This window comes from Heliangelus exortis, chromosome 1 (genome assembly GCF_036169615.1).
Source record: "Heliangelus exortis chromosome 1, bHelExo1.hap1, whole genome shotgun sequence".
Taxonomy (NCBI): domain Eukaryota; kingdom Metazoa; phylum Chordata; class Aves; order Apodiformes; family Trochilidae; genus Heliangelus; species Heliangelus exortis.
This window is the reverse complement of record NC_092422.1, coordinates 158,542,747-158,565,946: the sequence shown is the minus strand read 5'-3', so window position 1 is coordinate 158,565,946 and position 23,200 is coordinate 158,542,747. Positions and strand designations below refer to the sequence as shown.

The window sequence follows — 23,200 nt, the reverse complement described above, 5'->3', positions numbered from 1 at the left end:
ATATTAGGTGTTACCGACAATACCCTTCCCTTCAGTGCCACATCGTTTTATTGAAGGAAATGTATTCGTCTTCAATCAACAAAACAAGTGTACTTCTCACTACACTCGTCTGACATGCTTATAGGAACCATTTGGATAACATTTAGCAGGTTATTTTTATCATCGTCATTATTATCATAATTAATTTTCTGACATAATACCGGCCCATGGTTTTAGAACAAAATTTAACTTCCAGAAAAGAAACTGCACACTCTGATCTCTTTTTACAAGTTTCCTCCCACTACAGAGCTAAGCTGAGGATAAAACTAGCTTCGTTCCGAAAACTGTGAATATTTGCAAACCGTCTTCGTTTCAGCTATACTGGGTCAAACTCTGCCGCCATCAGTTCAGATTTTCCAGCACAAGCATTTACTTTTCATTTTTACAATTTACTCTTTTCTTCTTCTTTACTCCAGACACATCTTTAAAGGCAAATGAATATTTAAAAATATATATCCGAAGCTGAACAAACGCTAGAAATAAAACATCAAAAATCTCCCCCCGTTCTCCTGGTTGACCTCCTGCACAGCTGTCTCAGCCACAGCCTGAAGGTCTGAGAGGGAGAACGGGCGTTACAGCAGATACACATCTGGGTGTCTGTATATACATACGTGCACACATACACAGGAGTATAAATACGACGATTTCATAATCTCAGGGAATCACAAACAAGACGATTCTGGGATGTAAATAATCGTTCAAAGGATTCAGCTTCTGTCTCATGATTATCGAGATTAGCGTTTCTCATAAGGACTCTTACTGCCCTGAACTTGTAGATGAAAGTGATGCAATGAAACCAACGCCCGATTTTTTTAAAATCGCATATTGGCCAGCAGACAGCGTTTTCACAACAATTCTGCAATTCCCATTCCATCTGAAAGGATATTTCGTTGTGCCACAGGCAGATGCACCTATGCGCCAGGTCTGGTTAACTGGAGGAGGTACTCCCAGCCTGCCTGGAAGAGCTCTCGGCCAGGAAACCTCCTTTAGTCATTAGGCAATTAACCTGAGACGAACATTTACAAACGCTACAGACAGAGAAGACTTCGGAGCCTGGTTCTTCCTCATTTCGGCCACATTTGTGTTAAAATATCTGCGGTGCACCTTTCTCTTTCTGGGTTCGTTCTCAAACCCTTCCCTAGCATTCGCAGCGCAGCATCTATCCCAGCACTAATTTTTTTTCTTCCTTTTTTTTTTTTAATTTTTTTTTCCCTTTCGAGAGAAAAGGACAAACGCCCAGAGGGGCAAAGAGGAAAAGCGACTGTCTCCTGCAGGATTTCAGCCTACACGGGGCGAAGGTCTCCCACCCGGCGCAGCGGGGAAGGGTCGAGCACTCCTTCGCCCCGGGCGCGGCGGTGCCGAGGGGGCAGGAGCAGCTCGGCTTGGGGGAAAGGCAGGGGAGAGGTAACTAACCTGCCAGGAAACGTCTCTTCGGACTGGCATCTTCTCAGGAAGGAGAGAAGGAAGAGAGGAGACACCAGCTCTTCCTGCGGGAGCGGCGAGAGGTTCGGGGATTCGGGAGCCGGCAGCAGACGCTGCCGGCCAGGAGAGGGGCTGCGCCCCCCGCTCACCCCTCTAGACCGGCTGCTTCACACCAGTCCTCTCCCTCCCCTTCTCACGCGAAATTCAATCTCGCCAGGAAGCTACGAATGTGCGTGGCTTTATTTCTCACTTAGGCGGGCTACGACAACATTTTTTTTTTTTTTCCTGAAAGATCCCTCTGAAACCGGAGCTTAATTTTCAACACCGGGATAAAGAAGAGCCAAACCTCTGCCGAAGCAGGAGGGACGACGGAACCCTTCAGGAAAACTGGGGCAGCCGCCCATAATAAAGCAATTAACCTAGAGGGGATCTGGGAGCTGCCAGCTCCTTCAGCATCTCTCCCAGGACGAGCTGAAAGGGTGCCACAGAAGGCTCAGTGAGCCTGCATCCCGCCGGGGGAGAGCTTTAAAAGTGCCCCATGAAGTGGGTGAGGAGCGCTTGCGGAGCGAGGCGTGCGAAGGCTTAGCCAGGGAGCGTAGGTTCATTGCAGCCCGGGCTAGATCAATGTCTCTCCATTGTCATCCTCCCCTTTAAAAAAAAAAAAAAAAAAAAAAAAAAAAAAAGAGAGAGAGAGAGAGAGAGGGAGAGAGAGAGAGAAAAAAGTAGGCGGATTGCAGTGACTGACTGCCCAATGGCAGCCTCGAGTCTCAGGAGAGTTACAGAGAGAGGGAGAGAGAGAGAGAGAGGCACTTTCTGCCATCCAAATCCCTTAAACCATCCTCATTCCAACACGAGAACCCACTGTAACAACTTCCAACCACTGAGACATGACAGGCAGGAGCCCAGAGGCAGCAGCAGCAGCGAGAGCAGCAGCAGCAGCACATACTCTGCACAGGGAGCAGCATTAGCACCAGGGGAATACTAGACACAACAATACAAACAAACAAACAAACAGACAGACAAAGCCCCCCCAAGCCCAAGGGACTGGATTCCAACTCAGATTCAAGCCACAGCTGACACCAAAAAGGGTGGGGAATTACGACCAGGGGGGGCCAGAAAGGAATAACTAAGGAAGCGAACTCCAAGAGTATAAACGGGATTCAGCCATGATCCTTTTTTCATCTCGCAGTGTGTTACTCTCAGTGTATTACCCTCAGATTTTCCTCATCCTTACCAGTGGGAGTTACCTGTAAGTGATCCAGATTTTTTTTTTTTTTTTTTTTTTTTTTTTTTAAATACTGTGTGAAATGACCCCGCTAGCAGCTACCTAGGGGCAATGCGCAAAGCAAGCAGAGGGAGCCGGGAGAAACCAGCACGGGCGGCAGCTCCGTGCAGTGCGTGGTGGTGAGGATGGTGGTGGCGGTGCTGGTGGTGGTGGCGGCGGAGGTGCTGTGCTGGTGGCGGTGCTGGCGCTGCTGGTCGGACCCCGCCGAGGGAAGGTGCACACCGCCAGGTAACTCCCGGGGGCTGCCTCGCCGGCGGGGCCGGGGCCCGGCGTGCCCGCAGCGGGGGCGGCGCACCTTGGAGGGCGGCGGGGCACGGGGCACGGAGCGGCCGGCGTCTCCCCTGGGGACTCCGACCCCGACTCCTCCTCCTGCCAAACCGGAGATGGGCATCGCTTCGCGCTCGGCGGGGGAAGTGTGTTTCTGCGAGGAGATCCCGAGGAGCGGGGGGTTGCTGCAGCCGGCGGCGGGCGTCCAGCCCCGCAGCCCGGGGAGAACCCCCCGGCCGCGGAGGCTCTTACTAGCCGGCTGCTTTTGCTCCGGAGGGATCTCCAGTCCCGCAGTTAGAGCTGGCTCCAGGACCTTTTCCTTGTGAGGAAGGGGGTGGAGGTAGGGGTGGGGGAAATGAGAGTCGGTGGGTGGGACTGCAAGGAGTTTCGGTCTCTTTTTTTTAATATCTATATCTGTATCTAACGTTGCGGTGGATAAGTAGCGGCTGCGCTAGTCCGTGCGGGCTGCAGAGAGGGTGTTCGCCGTCGTGCTCCTGCAGGTCCCCCGGCAGGTCTCCGTCCCCTCCGGGCGCCGCGTTAGGGGGGTCGGGGGTGTCGGGCCGGGGTCCTGGCACCGTCCAACCGCGGTGCCGAGGAGAGTCGGGGAGAGCCGGGGAGAAGCCGGGGCTGCACGCTGGAACCCGGAGGGGCTGCCGGGGATCTGTCAAGGGCTTCTCTCTCGCATTCCAGGCGAGACATGACCGCGCTTCGGGGTATCTGTGGGTAGAGCAGAGCGCTGGGGGCATTAGATCCCCTGGCCAGTGGAGCGGCTTTAAATCTGGACCTTTCTCCCTCTCTTGAGCATCCCCCCGGCCCGGCTCGGGGCTCGGCGCGCCTCTCTGAGCCGGGACTCGACGATCGGGCGCGGGGGAGCTCCGGGGAGAGCAGCGGGAGGTTCGGGATCACTTCGGCTCGGGATAGCTCTGGTCGGTGATGGGGAAAACCCGCCTCGGTATTCCCGGCCTCGCATTCCCCTCGGCATAGGGATCCGGACGGATTTCCTTCTTTCCCACCCCCGTGCCGAGCTCAGACGATTCTGCATTCTGGCGGGTGCAAATTTTGAGCTAGCCCTGAACTGTATGTGGATTTATATCTCTAGACATTTTATTTCTTTCTTTGTATGCGTGCACGGGAGCACATGCACATGAACAAGCACGTGTGCGTGTGTTCCCCTGGGTGTGTGTTGTGTATTTTCTGTGGTCTATAGAAAAATATAACCCACTGCTATGGAAGAGAAGTAGGAATAAATACGCCCATGAAAAGAAACTAAACGCCTATTTCTACATTCTTAATTCTTAATGAAATGCATATGCCTTGGCTACTGATTTTTAAAGGCAATTGCTTTATGGAAGCACTTTAGGTTTAATTCGCTTGGACGCTATTGATTAAATCAAATAGTCAGAGATGTGTTTCTATTCACAGGCGGGATATGACTGCCAGTAGGTGACCAATAGCTTGTAAAAAAATAAAAATGAATGCAGTGCTGTATTTTTTCTTTTTTTCTTTTTTAAACTGGAGGAAGGAGTAATAAATAAATAAATACACCCTTTTAATAGAAGCGAGCCATATTTTTCTCAAAACCGTAGGAAATTACTATCCTACAAAGTTTTCCTTCTATAAATAGTTCAAATCTTGAAACAAAAGTTTTAAACCGCACACCAGATGCTGGGATGCTCGTGGTTTCCCTTGCTGTGTGACATAATTATAAGGTCTGAAAGCAAAAGCTATAGAAGTATAATAATAATACTAAGGCGACTGCTGAGGGGAAATACAAGGGAAGCAATGCCTGCTTTATTTAGAGCGAACTGCTTGGGGATCTTTTGAGCACTGCCCCGCGACAATGAGGAGTTGTTGTGGATAAATAATGCTCCCTCGCCTTTCCCTGCACCATCCACAGTTCACCCCCTCAGCAGCAGGTCACTCGGAGCTGGACCCGCGGAGCCGGAGCCGAGGCAGCTATTGCAGTCCAGCAGAGCAGAAGGGAAAGGGATCAGGAGGTGAAACCCAACAAAGCCGAGCCCCAAACCAAAGCGCACCTCCCTCCATCCATCACTCCGGAGGGACGGAGCCGGCTGCCTCCCCAGGGAGACAGCAGCATGGCTGGGGCTGGTGAGAAGAGCCTGCTTGGGCCTCCCTAGTTTCCCTCCGTGCCACCCCTGGTCCCAACTCCTGGCTGGGCTTGCTGCATCTGAGCTGTGTCCCCCCCTCCTTGCCCCCAGTCAGCAGGGAGAACAGGACAGGCTGTGATGCTTCGCCTTGCTCCCATTTGAAAGTTAAAAGAAAGAGAAGTTATTCCAGTGCCTAATGGATAGTAGCCTAGCGAACTTGTGGTGTTTATCTTGTGGGTAAATATACTTCTCTGGCTTACTAATGGTAGCTTTTGAAGATTAAAGCACAGTAGAGCCTGTTCAAGCATTATCTTCTGGAGAGGGGGATGCTTCTCAAGCTGCTGTTTGCTGAGCTCTCATGCACCGTTAATGGTTACATTAATTTTGCCTGAGATCTCTACCATCTTTTGGCTATGGCAGCTCCTCAGCCTTGGTGTTGCTGGTCCTTCAGGGATAAAGATGAACCTATCTACTAGGGATGAGATGCAATGGATGAGCAAACCAAATGCAGGGTATCGGTGCTCTGTCTGTCTCGGTGCTTGTGGGGTGGTCTGTGGCTGAGGGCACATGATGCATCCTGTTTATTCTTCTAGAAAAGCTGAAAAAGCAAAAATCTCATTCTGATGAAATGGGATTTTCAGAATGAAAAAGGGAATGATAAAATTAAATTCCATCTTCAAAATGAGAAACGCACCAGGGCCTCAGTTTTGTGTGCACTGGCTGGGAAGAAAGTTAAGTTATAACAGACTACCTTCAAAATCAGTTTAAAGAACCAACTCCTTTATCAAGTTGATTTCTATATTGTAAACATGCTATCTGATAAAGTAATCTTCTTTGGCATGCTTGCTTACTATCCTTTGGCCCTCTGAGACACTGTAAACATTTTTACAAGCAGGAGCAATTAGTGTCTGACTTTTCAAAAAAGAAACCTGACTGCAGCTAGAATAGCTAGTAGTAAGATGATTGATGCATTTTAATACTCTGGACATATTTTGGTAATCCAATTACATATTTTAAGAATAAATCTGACATTTAATAATATCAATGTAATTAGTATAAATGTCTAAAAAACAGGATTATATGCAATACAATTTGGCACTGTTTCTTGAAGTGCATGTTTGAGTGCATAACTGTCTGTATATACACATACAAGTTTAGCTTCTTTGAAGGTTGATGATGCTCATCTAACTTTCCACTTCTTTACTCCTTTCACTGTTCATCTTCTTTAGGGTTGGATGCATTCACCAGAAACATGAGAGTTGCTTGTTAAGAAGCTTATTTCAGGGATTATGTGCTGGTACCTAGACAAAGTTAATTCAGTTATTTGCTATAGAGCCACTGGGAATAACTTGTAAGAGAGAGTGTGTATCTAGTAATAGCAGCATAAATCTTAGTATTATATTCTAACACCATAATAGAGCAAATAATGTATATTATCAAGTAGATGTTACTGACTGGTTAGGAAATGTGGAGGAAGAAAATTCCTCTGCACATTTTGCATCTGTTCTGCTGATGCTCCCATGTCCTTACAGTTCCACACCCTTTACAACAGGGCTTCTCCACACTCGTGGGAAGTGGGATAGAAGAAATGCATATTTTTCATATGCTTACAGGAAAGTAGTCATGCATAATCCCTAAAGATCAGGACTGCTGGAGACCGTCTCTTCATTTTTGCAGTGCAGGAAGGAGCTACATGAGTGGAGAGGAGCCAACCTGCTCTGTGGTGCAGACCCTTCAAGGGGATGGCAGGCACAGCTTCCCTGTTAATATCAACCAGTGTGACCAGTGCTCCTACATTAGCTGGTACACTCAGGGCTACACAATGTGGCTCACTCTTCCCACCCTTGTTAGATCAGGACTGTATTGACCTCTGTGAGAAAACTGGCTGCTATGGGTACAGGATTACCCTGGCTTAGTCACTGGGAAATAGGTAATTTCTCTGCTTCTGCACCTATTTATTTTTAAAATGAGACTGTGCACTCTTTAGGGCAAGCTTGCTTTCTTGATTTCTGCTTGTGCAGTGTCCTGTGCTTGAGGAGAGCTCTGCTGAGATCCGTAGGATATTTCTTTTACCTGGTGCTATAATAATAGTAATCTCCAAGAGGATTTGGAATAGGACTTAACTTTACCAGCCCTCAGAGATGTGTTGGCTTAGAGACTGAACAGGCGAACCTCCAAAGTGTATCAACTGCTTTCAGGATCACCTAAAACTGATGCTTTTGTTCAGCAGAAACAAGAAAGATGAATATTTGCAAACTGGGCTGTCATAATCACTGTGAGCTTGTCTTACCTGCCTGATACAGGTTATTTCCATGTACTGAAACTGCCACACAAAGATGGGAGGGTGACTGGGACATGACTTATTGGCAGCTCTAGAAGATAAAGTTTAGAATTTCTCTGAGAGACCCAGATTAAAATTCCCTGTTTAAAACTGCAGAGCTTTGGTATATCTGTGACTGGACATACCTCTTCTTGCCTTGATCTAGGCCAAGCACCCATATTCTGGATATTCTTGGAGGCATTTGGAAGGAGGCACCTCTCTCAACCCTTTGTGGCAAGCAGATTCTGAGAATTAGACACCTACAAATTGAAACAAAAGTAATGACTTAAGTTATTATAAGGAAAGGTGGCAGCATAAAGAGTCTGTAGGATGGCAGTACAAAATTATTAAATGTACTGCATTACTAACATAGAATAACAAGTGGGTATAAAGCAATATAAAAAATTCAGATGAGTAGGTAAGATTAAATGCAGATATGCTCATATATTAAATAAAGAACAAGGCTAATCCCTCAGAAGACAATTTTCAAAGGAGGTGTTAAAGAGCAAAACAAAGCGAGCTGCAATTATACAGTTAGACTGACAAACACATTTTATGCAATGGAAAAAATGCACCATGTGTACCTGGCAATACAGCATGCTAAAGGCAGAATGGTGCCAAGTGTTTTCTCAGTCCACAGGACTGCATAATTTGGATGGAAATACTGTCAGAGAGATTCCTAACCCCCAACATGCAGTTTAACTATCTAGTCCTCCCAAGTCACCACAAGCAACAGAAAGCTGGGACCAGCTACAGATCAAAGGAGTTCTGCAGACATGCTGACACCGTGCATTGCAGAACTTGTTAATGTTGCAAGCCTGATTTCTTCAGCCCATAACCTTTGTATGTCATTTCACCCTTAGTGGACTCTTACTGGTGTCTTTCATCTATGCTGGCAAAACACCTCTGCCTGCTGACTACCTGACAGATGGCTTTTTGCAACTCCAGGGTCACCTGTTTGATTCTTCTCATTATTTTTCCTCTTTCCTCCTTGATGCTTCACTGCTCTCCTGTATAGCACTACCCCAACCTGCCCCAGGTACTTGGGGGTACCAGGTAGTATAACTTAGGTTGTATTACAGTAGTGCCCTGCATGTAAGAGCTGTCTGAGAACCAGCCAGGACTCCGAGCCATGAGAACCATGACCAAAATATCTACACATAAAACCAAAATCGCCATGACTTCTGAGTTTTGGCCTTGTGCCATGCACATGTGAATACCCTGGCAATGAGATGAACAAACTCATCCCTTAAAGCTTCAGTGTTACAGGCCCCAACAGTTTTACAAGCCCCAAAATACTTGGGAGGCTAAGAAGGATGTGAAATTCAGGCACAGGAGTGCTCTGGAAGAAAAATCATGGGAGGCAGGTTCCTGGAGAATATCTTTCAGTCATTTAAGGGTTATTAGCACCCCCTCCTTCTTCTTTACTCTTCCTTCAATTGTCTCCCAATGGTAAAAGTATATATTTTCACTCAGAGCTGCATAGAACTTGCTGGTTGCTTCTTGTGAGGACAACTCTTAGGCGTGTGATTTTGCTACACAACATATGCATAAGGAGCATTGCAAATACTTGAGCAAATGTGAAGAAATTCTAGATACAGACTTAAAAGTATTTTTTCAATAGGATTCAGTAGGATTTTTTGTCCATATGCAATATATTGCTATGACTTCTCTCTTCTGTTACTGCCTAAATGTTCTTAGGACAAACATTTAGATAAAGCATTGAGTTGTCTTTTCCACGCTTTCCTCTTGGGCTTTCTTTGCAAGAGGCAGTTTTCTTGTTAGTGTAATGGAGCTGAAAGTTAGATGTCTCACTCCATTCTAATGAGTGTAGGCAGCTTTTCTAAAGTTAGGATAGTTGAGGCCAAATATTTGCTCTCATAATAAAAAAAATCTTTCTTTCACTAGGATCTGACAGCAAGATGATTATCACCTATTAATTATTTCTGCAGCAAATCATGCCTTCTTTAGAAAATCCAAAGACAGGCTAAATTAGAGAGTTACTGTATCTTTTTCTGGAAATAATTTTAATAGTGCATACAGTTTGTACCCATGTTGTAGTTACAGTTTTGAACATTTATTTTCTTTTCAGCCTATGCTTGCGGATCAGATTTCCCTCATGGCAGGAACCCACAAAGAATAAAATTCACGTTTATGCAGAAATCCCACTTAATCATCTTGGTGACATAGTCTTTGTTCCAGCTCTTTGTCCAAGGTCAAATTTCACCCTGAGCTGCTAAGAAATAGGGAAAAAAGGGACATTCAGTGGTATAGCAAGTGTTCAAATGACAGCAAAAGCTAGCCTCAGATGTTCAACATGTGGCAGAAGAATTTTGCCCTGGGAAGTGGTACCAAGTCAAGTCCACTGGCCACAGCATCTCCCAAATTTTTTATTTGACATAGAGGCATCTTGTTGCTTATCAGTGGCACCATGTTAAAAACTGCTTAAACTCCAGGGACTTTACTTCCAGATTTGTGGTGCAAAGATAATGCTGATGAGTTGTATCTTTGATGAGCACATGCCTGGAATGCACAACAAAGACATTAAAAAATAGTTTCTTCTGGATGACCATCACTATGTGTAGTGTTTTGGGAAGCTCTTATATCTTGTGTTTTCAGCCCTGAGGGCCTAAGGCTTCTCCTTCCTGGGCTTGTATCCACAGATCAGCAAGTTAATAAAGCAGGAGGGACTCTGGTGCAAGTGAGAGGAGAACCAAACAGAAAGTCAGCACAAGCCTTGTTCTTCCAGTATCCATTTGAGTAGAGCCTTGGCACAGGCTGCCACATTATGCAACTTCAAGGGAATGTGGCCATATTTCCCAGGAACATACAGCAAAAGCAATATTAATAGGAGGCCATGTCAGACAAAACCCCAAAACAGTTCTATGAGCTATTGAAAGAGTCATTATGGCCTCTGATGCCAGTAAGAATTTGCCATAAAAACAAACCTTTTTCTTTCTTTCTTTTTTTTTTTTATGTGCAAGGCATTGTGGGGCAGCCCAGCTTTAACTTTTCAAATTTTATGCTGCAAATAAGCATAAGAAATAAAGATATAAACCACTCTCTGCTTGCAAGGAGCACCTGGAAAAAAATTGAGGTGCATTTAATTAAAAAAGTTTAAGTACTGCAGTACTGGGGCTGGATATCATATCTACCCTCCTAATCTGGCTGAAGTGAGACATAATTATGAAATCTGCTACTATTATTTAATAATAGTTTCTTTCATTCAAGGATGATAAGTGAATTAATCCTCCCAGTATTCAAGTGAGCTGTGCAAGGATCATTTCTCTCACTGCTGGTCTGGAATGCAGCAGCTCTTGTATAGTACCCAGCAGAACTGTATGGAAATACAGGACCAGCACTGATCCTAATATCCCCGGTACCAGGACAAGAAAGCATACGGGTGCATTTCTGATCTGGACACTGGCCAGGGCAGTGGCATAGTCCCTCTACTGAGTATGCTTTTCCATAGTGGGTTTTGCTCTGTTGTGAGGACAGGCAAGGTCCAAGACTGGACCAGTGCCTGAGATGCTGAATAACAGTATCCTGACTTCTGCCTGCCTTGTTTTCCCACAGCTTTAATAGGGCAACAGCAATGCTGGCACAGCTTGGAGGTAGGGGAGGGGCAGGAAAGCTGCCACAGCACTTTGGAAAGGGAAAATGCGGTGTAAGTGCCACATCATTACTTTCAGTGACTCTTTTCTGACCACAAACATCAGAGGTGGCATCATTGCGTCTCATCTGAAACACTGCATCGTTGTCACCTACTTCATCACCATCTTCAATGCAGCCCCAGGGAGAGGGCAGGGGGAAAGCACCGCTTACCAAAATGATGTTCATAATTTCTGATGGTGCCTTCTCCTTCCATGGGAGCCACCCACCCACCCATCCATGGGCACAACCAAGCAAGGCTTGGCTGAGGAGGGCTGCTGGCCTTGGAGTGCAGGGGGACTGGGGGCAGGCTGGGTAGCAGGCAGGACATGGTTAAGGGAGTGCTGAAGGGAATGGCAGCATCTCTCATGACTCCTTTGGCTGCTGGCCAGGGAACCATGTGACTCCTTGGTTAAAAGAGTCCTCTCAACCATGAGACACTTTTTTTTCCCCCTCTGGTTGTACCTTTTCTTTTCTGAACTTAAAAGAAAACAAAACGTACCCACAAAACTTTCCACATTAAAGTTATATTGTAGTCTGATGACTCAGGGTGAGAAATTCAAGGGGAATGAAGAGGAAGGGGAACATTTCTGAATCAGACCTGTTGTGCTGAGAGCCTTAAAGGAGAGGAGTATTTTGTGGTACAGCATGGTGAGCAAGCAGCAAAGGACAGGGTGTAAATCTGTTCCCTACTGCTGTGGGTTACAGCTAAGTTTGTCAGAGAAGCTTCAAATCCAGTGGGCTTTGATGCTATCCAAAGGGCCAAGGGTGGGAGTGCATATAAATATGGCTTCATCTGATTCATAGTAAATTCCTTTTTCTCCACTCCCATGGCCTAAAGGGTACATCACCCAGCTTTGCAGTTTTTGGTTGTTTTCTTTTATTGGCACATCTCATCACAGTATCTGAGCACCACCCATACCAATTAGATTGGCACATCCCTAGTAGACTTCCTGGAGTCTTTTGTTCTTCTCCCTTCTCTAACTCTGGGGAGCTCTGCCCAGGATAGGTGCTTCTGAGAGGAGGGATGGGGTCAGGTTATTGTTGTTAATGTCATTTTGGTTAAGCTGTAAAACATATATCAAAGAGAAAGTTCTTGCACGATGACCTAAAGGTCATTGGACTCTGGATTAGTCTAATCTCTGAAATTTTGTTCCCCAGACAGATCCTTTCGACTGAGAGTATCTTACCTCTGGGCTCTGAGCTTTGTCTTGTGTTTTACAATCTTTGTTGTTCCAGAAGAGCTCCACAGTCCTGGCAGAGGCAGGGGTTTGGTCTGTTTTCACTTGCTGGGCCATGATCCACTAATTGCTGTGAGGTGGTTAGGCTTCACACCTTGAACTGGAGATGAAAGAGGAGAGATGGGAAGGACTTGCATGCAGAGGCAATAAGCACAGTGTAACCTCAACTGGACACATGCAATCTACTTTGAAGTCAGCATGCTGTTTTCCTGGTCTAAGCACTTTGGAAGTCATAGAGCCTGTGGCTTTGCCCTCTTTTGGGAGAAAAGGGCAAAGTACTTTGAAAATTGCCAGCAGGGCAAGTTTTCACGCTCACCTATGGTTTGGGTATCCTGTAGGCTGCACTGAATGGCTGGAAAAGCTATGGCTGGAGATTGGCAAATTTAGGGATGCCCATTAACCAGTAACACACAATGCAAGTGTGCTGAGGATACGAGGGATGCAAGAAAAGATTTGGAAAAAAACAGCTTGCTCCTTTTTAATCCCCAAATGCAGAGATGCTTCTGAGCAGAACCAAGGCATCATCTCAGTGTAGCTATTCAATTTTAAGGAATGCACTTGAGACAAGGAGATGTACCGGCCCCTGTGTGCTCCTCTCCCCACCCCAGCTATGCAGTGTGCCAAAGCCAGCTCCCCAGCAACAAGACTTGGCAGGTGGCACCTGATGAGATAATCATGCCCCTGGGACATTAGGAGGCATGAGGTGCAGCCAGGTGCTCTTAATCTGTCCATGGGTGTGATTTTCTGTGGTAACCACACCCCCAAGTGTTGTCTTACTGCAATTAGGAAATTTGTTCAGTTTAGGTCAAGGACTTCTATTAGGGTGCACTTCTCATTTAACATGTGTTGGCATGGCAGGAGCATGTGGACATCCAAGGTGAGGCTGTGCTGAATGGTGTTCATGTAGTTAAGAGGGAAGACAGCTTGCTTTGCACCACTTTGATCGGAGCTTATTTCTGATCCTGGACCTTCCCTTCCCAAAGACACACTAATCTGAATGTTGGTTCAAGTGCAGATGAAACCCACTGGAAATGCTGGAACAAGACACTCCATTTCATACGTGTCACAGACAAAGAAACTTTCAAAGAAACTTTGCCACTTTTGCAAGAAACGCTTTAAAAATTAAAATGTATGAGGGCTGCAAAGATCAAGTAAAATGTATGAAATGCAGCAAAAATCAAGTGGCAGTTCTTTCTGATAGGCAGAAAAGGGCCTTGCTTTCACAGGCTGGCTTACATTTCAGTCTCACTATAGGTATGGAAGGCAGGTATTAAAGTAGTCTCATAGCAAAAAATACCAGTCAGACAGACAGAGAAAGTCAGATGAAGACTTGATGTAATAAGATACAACAGACAATGAGGTGCTCTGGCTGTCACAGAGGTGGTCAGTAAAGGGGAGCCTTCAGCTGCTTGCAGAATTTGTTCCCCATGTCTTTACCTGGGCAGAGCTGTCATAGCTTGATGTGTCTGCTGACACGCTGTAAATGGTGTAAAATGAAACAGCACAGCAGTGGCTTCGAGTGCTGTCAAGGTCTTGGGTTGACTTTGGATAAGCCTTTCCTACCTCTGTGCTGTGGCTCTTCTTCCAGTGTTGTCTGCTTGGGCTGCAAGCTGGGGAAGATCTCTCTGTGTCTTCATGTAGGGAAACACATGCAAAACTTGTGCTATTTGCCCTTCACTCAGCCAGCCTTGATCCCGCCTAGTTAAAATTTTAAGTTTGAATTTTGGTTCCATCCAACAGTTGTCTGGATAGTGGCAGGATTTAGTTCACAGTATTTTGTTAGGACAATGCTGTTCTTGGGAAGAAATGGTGAAATCCATCAACTCACTTAGGAAGATCTACGTTGGGTAGAGATAAATCAAAAGGACTAGTACATTTTAGCTCTCCAAAAATGAAAAAAAAAAACATTTCAGTGCTAACAAAAGTCTTGCACAGATATGTTTTTTGAGGTGTACCACATCTTCACTTACATGATAGTTGCCATTGTATACCTAATTAAAAATCAGCTTTAACTTTCTTACAATAGCTGGCACAGATTATGTTCACTCTAAGACATCTTGTGAGATAATTAAGGTGATGACTGACAACATAGCACAGCAAAAGGAATGTTTCTCCAAGTAATGCTGCTTTACAGGTTACTTGCATTTTGCTAAATGCAGCCCTGCTTTAATTCCCCTGGCTGTGTTGAATTTCCCAGAAATGAATCTGGTACCTTATTTTTTGAGAGCAAATCCTGAAGTTATCTCGGTTTCTGACTGCTTTAAAAATTCATGTTTGAATGCATGTACATGAATATAGTGCTTATGAAGGGTGTCTGAATCACAGCCCTGGAAAATGAATTCCTCTCTTTACCCACAAAACCAGTACAGCACAAGCAGAGGGTGTGTGAGCTTCCCCACTCCACCCCATCCTTGCGTCTCATCCATGACCTAGAGGGGCAACCTCTAGCTAGGCATAAGCGGGTGGCTCAGTCTCTGTACTTATTTAATCCTTGGCCAACCTGCTAAGGCTGCCAGTAAGGGTGCCAATTGTGGTGGTGGTTTCTGTGATGTGGATAGTTGTCCACTGGGAACTGGATTAAGACCGTCAACTCATTTCAAATACTCTAGGCCACAAAGCATCTGCCAAACAGTAACCATTTTTTTGGTCACTACTGACTTGGGTCATGTTTGGATCAGTGATGAAAGGCTCCATATCCCAATACCAATCCCCTGAGCTGTACAGCTTCCTGGAATAATTTTTTTTTAAAGAAGGAAAACATTATTTATTGCCCTAGATTCTGGTTTGATCTTTGGATTTTTTAGTGTGCATACAGGCCCTTAAGGGTGCATAATTTTTATTACCTTATTGTAGAGGGTGCAGACTCAGGGAAAGATTGTGGAAGATGTCAGGTGGCAGATCCACAGGGTGTGATCCAAAATGAGCTCTCAAAGGTAGTATTTACATACTCTGGCACCTCAGTTGGCATTACATTTAGAATTTAAACTGATCTTACACCTTCAAAATTGTCACACAGTCCCTCAACAGGTAACTACCATTAAACTGAAGGTTACATTGCTTCCTTTGCTCTTGTTCTTTTGGAGATACCTACGTATCTGTATCAGACTTGTGAGCATAAACCAGCTTTGCTGATAGCTCATTGTCTGTGTTCCCTGCTGAACCCATCAAAAACTATCCGGTATGTCCACTAGCACCCCGTATTGTTGGGAGGTAAATTATTTCACAGATGCTGCAGAACTGCAGAAGGCAGAGACCAAATCATTTGGCTCCAATCCCACAGCCCAACAGGGCAGGGGACTGGAGTCAATTTTTCCTCAGCCTAGTCCACACAACATTAGCAATCACAGAATCTTTCTGGTTGGAAAATACCTTTAAGATCATAGAGTACAACCATTACCTTAACTACTGAATCCAGTGCTAAACCATGTCCCTAAGCACTATATCTACACATCTTTGGAACACCTTACATGATGGTGATTAAACCACCTCCCTGGGCATCCTGTTCCAGCACTTAATAACCCTTTTAGTGAAGAATATCCTAATATCCAGTCTAAACCTCCCCTGATGTAACTTTGAGGTCATTTCCTCTTGTTCTGTCACTTTTTACTAGGAAGAAGAAACCATCCCCCACCTTGCTACAACCTCTTTTCAGGAATAAGTAGCAAGTAATGAGGTCTCCCCTCAGCTTCCTTTTCTCCAGACTGAACAACCCCAGTTCCCTCAGACTCTCCTTCTTTCACCAGCTTTGTTGCCCTTCTTTGGACACAGTTAAGCACCTCAAAGTGCTTCTTGTAGTGGGGGGACCACAACTGAATTCAGTATTTGAGGTGCAGTCCCACCAGTGATGAGTACAGGGGGACAATCACTTCCTTCACCTTGCTGGCCAAACTATTCCTGATACCAGCCAGGATGGTGTTGGCCTTCTTGGCCAACCTGGGCACACTGCTGGCTTAAGTTCATCTGGCTATTGACCAACCTGTTATCGTTTTCCTCTGGGCAGCTTCCCAGTCACTCTTCCCTAGACCTGTAGCAATGGTTGTGGTTGTTGTTGTTGACCCAAGTTCAGGACCCGGCACTTGGCCTCGTTGAATCTCATACAATTGTCCTTGGCCCATCAATCCAGGTCCCTCAGCAGAGCCTTGCTGCTCTCAGGCTGATCAATGCTCCCTCCCAGCTTAGTGTCATCTGCAAACTTACTGAAGGTGCACTCAGTCCCCTCATCAGATCACTGATGAAGGTATTAAGCATAACTAGCTCCAGTCCTTCTCTTCAGCACACACCTGAGAGGGGAGCTAAGCCCTGTTGAAATTTTGAGATTAGTTTGCAATTAATAATATTGCTCCCTGTGGCCATGTCTCTCACCCAGAAGAGAGACCTTGTCTCAGAGAAGGCCTAAGATGAGAAACACATTGTCAGCATGCTGAAGGAATGTCTTTATGGCCTTTCTTAGATAATACAATGCTGCAACAAATACTGCCACCAGCTCTCCTTTAAGCTGAAGCAAATCCAAGGAGGTGACTTGGTTTTTTATTTTCTGGGGGTAATTTACATTTAAGCTAACATGAAAGCAATACTTTGTTTGTGTTAGTTACTCAGGACAGTGAGTCACCTACCACCTTCTTCTCTGTTACATGTGGAAGCCATGGTATGATATCAAAGGAGTGACAGAAAATTCTGAGCATATTGTTTACACATTTGTATTATTGCAACAGATAGGGGGAAAATTGTAATTTTAAGTTGATGGTATTGTGAGGCTGTGGAAGAACACACTTTCTAAGACACAAGAAAAGTGTGAGGACCATCCTCCTACTAGATATCTCAGTGGTTTATTTGTATTAGATTGTGAAACATACAGTCTGGATTTCCTTCAATACACAAAGAATTTATTTTATTCATCGTATCCTTTATTATTTTATTCATTGTGTCTTTTCTCTGTGAAAAGTTGTCTCTTTTAAGAGAAATGAAGGAAGATAGAAAAAGCAGGGAAAAACTATTTGAAAGATGATACGTAGTCTTACAGTTACGCTTAGACATCATGATACTTTAGTTCTTAAAAAACCAAATGTATCACTATGAAGCTCTTATTTTTTTTTTCCTTTTTTTCTTTTTCCCTTTCTTTTCTTTCTTAAGTGTCTTTACTTATTTGGAGCTCTTTTATGCAGTTTCACTTTCCAGACTAAAAGTTTCCATTTCAATAGCATCCGAGGCTTAAATTCAAGAAAATACATGGAGAAATGTAAGCATCCTGGCCTAAGAGAGCTTGTAGTTACATGCGTATTTAAGTAAACCTTGTCCCAAAATAGAAAAAATGGGACACATACAGTGCCCAGCACCCTCGTATGTACCCCAAATACAATGGAATTCCAATACATGCTTAACTCTTTCCTAAGCCAAGTTCTAAATTAGGGTGATAACTCTCAGCTTCACTTTCACTCTAGCAAACCCGTGAAAAGTGAACTGAAAACATACAGTGTCAGACTGTCAGAGAAATCTCAGCTTGAGATGAATAAACTTTATATAAGTAAGTTAGATTTTTCCTTTCAGCCTGTTGGTGGGGTGTGAGGACCAAACTTACCCTCTCAGGAATTTTGAGATGAAAGGTGATGGGGAGTGCTGGGTAGCAAGGGAGGGATGGGCAGGGCAGGGCCTGCATGTTCTAGCGAGAGGTGAATGGAGTGAAGTGTGGGGTGGAAACCCAACACAAGAGACTTAGTTAACTGGGAAGAGAAAAAAGGAAGGAGACCAGCAGCTGGAAGAGAGAAAGTAAGAAATCATGGAAGCAAGGAAAACAGAAAAGGTGGAGCTGGAGAACAAAACAGGCTTTAGGATGGCTGTCAGACAGGGAGGTGGATCTCGGGAGTTTCAGGGTTTAGCTGAATCATTTTTCAACCTGTCTTGCTGGTCCAATTCATGGTCTTATCAGTTGAACAGAGATTTCACCAAGTGAGAGCAGCTTTTTTGCAACTCAGCTTGAGGACCATGGTCTGGAGAGGATTGTAGCATGGAACCAGGAGGCAAGTGTGGAGCTGGGAAGTACAAGTAGAAAGTGGGTGCATAACAGCTCAGGAAATTGACCTCAGCTCAGAGACATTTGCTGTGCTGCTGAGGCTTATTTGCCTCAGGAAGGATGCAACTGACCATTGCTGGTCAGGAAGAGAGAGGACAAAGGACAGAATACAACTCATAGCTGGCTAATTTCAGCTAGCAGAGGATGATACCCCCTTTGAGGATGGGGCAGGAGGAGTGGTGCAAGAGAGAGAAGGTAAGAGACAAAGTGCAGTTTACATCAATAAGGGAATTTGGCTTTGGAAGAGGATTTTCTGCATGGCCGCTCCACATAAATTGTGCTTAGCTCTATAGTTGCTGGATTTTGTGGTCTCTCATGAGGCTTTGTGGGACTTCTAAGGACAACTTTGGAACTCCTAAGGACAGTGTTACTGCTTATCATCCCAATATGCTACCATCCACACAACCTAAGGCCTTATGTGATTGCATTTTTAAGTTTAGAGATTAAAAAATGCTGTAATATTCATGGATAAAAAGGACAAGGATTAAGGGGTGACTTTCCAGGATTTAATTTGTGAGTATTGGGGTAAATGTACTCTTTGGTCTGAGATTTCACAGCTGGAGTGTGTAATGGCAGTACAGCAAATTACAATTCTTCAGTTGCAGCAAATGCTGTGTCACACCAGTGTGCAAGGCTGAACTGGAACAGTCTCTCCTGAGGGGATGCTCAGCTTTTCCTTCCTCTAGAGAATGAGTTCATTTCAAAAGCCAAGCTTCCAGGGGGTGTAGCATTGTTTGTGTGCAGCCAAACCATGAAGGATTTTCTTCTCAAATTAAATTCAGCTCTTCCCATCTCTAGAGCTAACTCTTTTTAATATTTCAGCTGACTGGGATCCAGTTTTTAAAATACATATAGGAGCTGTTGCTTGGCACAGAATAGAGACCTTGGCTTTTATAGCAAAATCAGGGTCTAATTTATTACTTTGCAGAGTATTTTTTGGGTATATCATTGTTTATATAAAACTAAGTCCACAGCCATGCATATTTCACATTTTTCTTTTCTGTTGTTTTCTTCATGAATACGAATATATATAAAGGGCAGATACAGAAAGGCACCGGAGAAGGTCTTTTATGACTGATAATGAATGGTTTTGAGATCTTATTTTTAGTTTTGTTTAAAGTTCCCTTTCCAAAGTTGCACACAGTTTAGCTGAAATTGGTGCCTTACAAACATATATGATTCCAAACTGTGTCTCACAATCCTGATTCTCAAAGTTTCACTCAGCAGTTTTCACTAAGGACATACATGTCTAAGACAAAACAAATGTTGACATAAGCTGCCTATTGTATCTCATCCTTCTGAGGCACTCAAATTAAACTTGAGATGAACAGAGCAAGACTACCATCTGAAGTAAGCTGTTTTATCAAAATTAATCTCAGTGTAGCTATGCTGGTTTCAGGCTTGTCATACAATCACACAGCTGTATTTTATTTTTCATCCCTCTCCTCTGTTTCCTCCATTATTGTTTCTAAAATAAAATTATTAAGAAAGGAGATAACTGATAGAAAAACACATGAAACTGAAATGAGGTTCAGAAGCCATGGTGGACTCTGCTCTTTGGAATAAACATAAAGTCACCCTCTTTCCTGGAGAACTGAACCCAAATATATGCTTCCCAGGGACCAGAAAGCACAGGGAAATACCTGTAGAGAGATCTGCTCAGAAGTTTAGCAACACATGCTGGCACACGTGCAGTCACCCAGGCAGAAGAGTAAATGCTAGCTCCAGTGCTTCCAAGTTGAGAACACATATCTGGGCAAACATAGGTTATTATAACTCTGGACAGCAAACCACAAAGGCATTCAAAGAATCACCACCACAACATTTTACTGAATATTATTACAACTGTCACCAGCAGTTCTGTCAGAAATCTGAAAATTGCAAAAGACAAAATTTAACTAGTGAGGAGCAGCGAATTCTCAAAAATTGTCTGGCACTATGCTGCCACATTTCAGGCCACATAGAAAAATGCTAGACTTTGCTGCTAACTATCCTGCAGAGCACAGGGGGAAAACTAATACCAGGATGATACTCATCTACACCTCTTCCTTTGAAATCCTGCATGCATTCTCATTAGTATTTTTGTCTGCTTGCTCTCATCCTCTGACTACACCACTTCTGGAGCTAGATTAGCTCCAAGGTCTAACTTGAACACTGTTCTTCATCAAAATCTCCAATCACACTAGAACTGTGACTGTGGAAAAAACCCCTAATTTTATGAGAGAGAAAATAAATGTAGCTATGAGCATGTGGCTTATACCTGCACCAGCAAAATGACTCTCAGTAACATTACTGTTAAATTATACCTCTGAAGTCACATAACACAAATCAGTGGGCATAACCTCTTGTGCTGCTAAAGGACTTATTTTGTGCATTTATATATTATGACACAAAATGCTTGCTCCAGATTTTAATTATGCAATATTAATCCTTTTCCCATAGCTTCTTAATGCAAGAGGTTGACAGAGTAGAAATGGAGATTTGGAAACAAGGATCTGGGAGTTGGCACTTCTAGAGCTTGGGAAGCTTCCACAGGAAGGAGTTTTAGTGGCTGAAACCTTAGGGACAGTTTCTAGACAGGAGGTGGAACAGGGCTGTTGTGCAAAGGTGCAGAACTTGAATTTTTTACTTCAGTCCCACAGAAAGCAATGGCTCTGAGGAACCTTCTCCATGATGGATCCCTTTTATCTGCTTCTTTAAACAAAAGTGATCCATGAGTACATTTTTAAAAAGCTTTTGGTTATGTAGTGAGGAGTGAAATGGTTAAGCACACTGATTACTGTTTTTACTAGGTTTCAGGAAAAGCAGATTTGTAACATGGACCGTGCAGCTTACATTTCTCTCAGAGCTGTTGTTTTGGACTCCTTGCAGACTACAGACTGAGGGGAACAACAAGGTTACAGTAGTTTGTACGTGTAAGGGCTAATGAACTAGAAGATACTCAGGGTCAGAATGGTGCTGCAGCTTCTGCGTAGTGAGTGTGGACATCTTAATGTAGTTGACCCCAATTGCTCTGTGTGAGAGACTGACAGTATTGCTCTGTGTGTGTAAACTTCTGCCAGCAAAGACTTGTTTCCTCTGTCATCATGTAATCCAGGGACGGCTTTCCTGGAGCCCACACATGGGCATGAGCAGACTCTTGAGGCACTCCTGAATGCTGGGATGTGACTGCAGCCAAGCAGTGCCCAGAATGAGGTCCAGTGGTGCCTGTTTTCTGTGTTCTTGTTTGATACCCCATGCAGAAAAAACCAAGGGAGTTATAAACTATACTATTTTTAATACCGGTCATGCCTATCTCCTTCTAGGTGTGCTTTTCATGCTAAGAATTCAGAGACTTGTCCATAATATAACACCAGCATTGTGGAGCTGTGAAAGTACCCAGTCATGCAAAATCCCTTCAGCTGACATGGGTCTTCTGACTTGGCAGCTGGTGTAGATCTGGGAACAGAAGTTCAGCATCATGTCCTTTCACTTTGATCCCAGTGCTCTGGGGGATATTTTGTTATCTAGAGTAGTGACTTGCAACCAGGAGAAAATGCAATTGTGCTTTTTGTAAGTGTAAAAAGCCTCATACTTTACAGGCCACAGGGCAAATAAGAACATGTTGTAACAAGAATGCCTTTTGGGAAACCAGGGGACACCATCTATGTAAAAATGTGGATTGCCCCAGAGTCAGTATGATTGTGTAAGGCATAGAAATGGTCAGAAGGTGGTTCCTAGCTCCTCAGTGGTACAGCACACTCTTTTCCAGTGGTAATGACTCTTAGGATACTACACATGAAGTCTGTCAATTGTCCAAGACTGACTGCTGCATCTCTGATGTCAGAAATATTGAATCTGGGGGAAAATGAGTTTGTTCATGCGCTGCTGGTTTGGAGCTCTTCAGAAGGGACAGACAAGGCAGGAGTGGTGACTCTATATGTTAGAGTCTCTTGACTCTGTAGAACTTGAGGTCAGTAGCAATAAGGTTGCGTGCTTGTGGGTCAAAATCAGGAGGAAGGCCAATAAGGCTGACATCCTCATGGGAGTCTGTTATAGACCACAGAACCAGGATGATGAGAGTGATGAATTATTCTACAAGCAGTTAGCAGATGTTTCAAAATTACCAGCCTTTGTTCTGGTGGGTGTCTGCTGGGAACTCCATACAGCAAAGAAGAGGCAGTCTAGGAGATTCCTGGAGAATAAAGAGGATAATTTCCTGCTTCAGCTATCAAATGACCCCACCAGGACCTTCTGGTTACAAACAGAGAGGGGCTGGTGGGAGATGTAGTGATTGGAGGCCATCTGGGGCACAGTGACCATGAAATAATAGTTTTCAATACTCAGGGATGCAAGGAGGACCAACAAAAAAACATCTATGCTGGACTTCCAGAGGGCAGATTTTGGCCTTTTTAGAGGACTGATTTAGAGTGTACCCTGGGAAACAGCCCCTGAAAACAAAGGGGGCCAGGAGGGATGGGCGTACCTCAAGGATCAAGTCCTGAAAGCACAGGAGCAGGCTGTCCTGGTGTGCCAAAAGGTAAACCAGAGGGGAAGGCAACCAGTCTGCCTGAACAGGGAGATATTGAACGAAATTCAAGGTAAAAAGAGACCTTACAGTCTATGGAAAAAAGGGATGGCTACTCAGGAAGAGTTTAGGAATATAGTTAGATCATGTAGAAAGAAAATTAGACGAAGGCATGATTTGAATTCCATCTTGCCACTTCCAGTAAGGGTAACAAAAAGTCTTTCTACAGATACATCAATGGGAAAAGGAGTGGCAGGGAAAACCTCCATTCTTTGTTGGACATGGGGGAAAAC

General features: G+C 44.4%; 1 protein-coding gene across 4 annotated transcripts in view; it reads left to right on the top strand.

Moving 5' to 3' along the window:
• WNT7B (Wnt family member 7B) overlaps positions 1–23,200 on the top strand; it is a 102,616-nt gene that overhangs the window by 4,840 nt on the left and 74,576 nt on the right. Inside the window, exon 1 of one of the 4 annotated variants that reach the window (XM_071733304.1) lies at positions 2,132–2,710. The exons of 1 other annotated variant lie outside the window; for it this stretch is intronic. In XM_071733304.1, coding sequence (XP_071589405.1) covers positions 2,628–2,710 — 83 coding nt within the window. In that variant the 5' untranslated portion in view covers positions 2,132–2,627. Of the gene's footprint in view, positions 1–2,131; positions 2,711–2,796; positions 2,975–3,266; positions 3,354–23,200 lie in introns of those variants that run through there. 2 more of the 4 variants (XM_071733307.1, XM_071733306.1) reach the window with 2 other exon arrangements.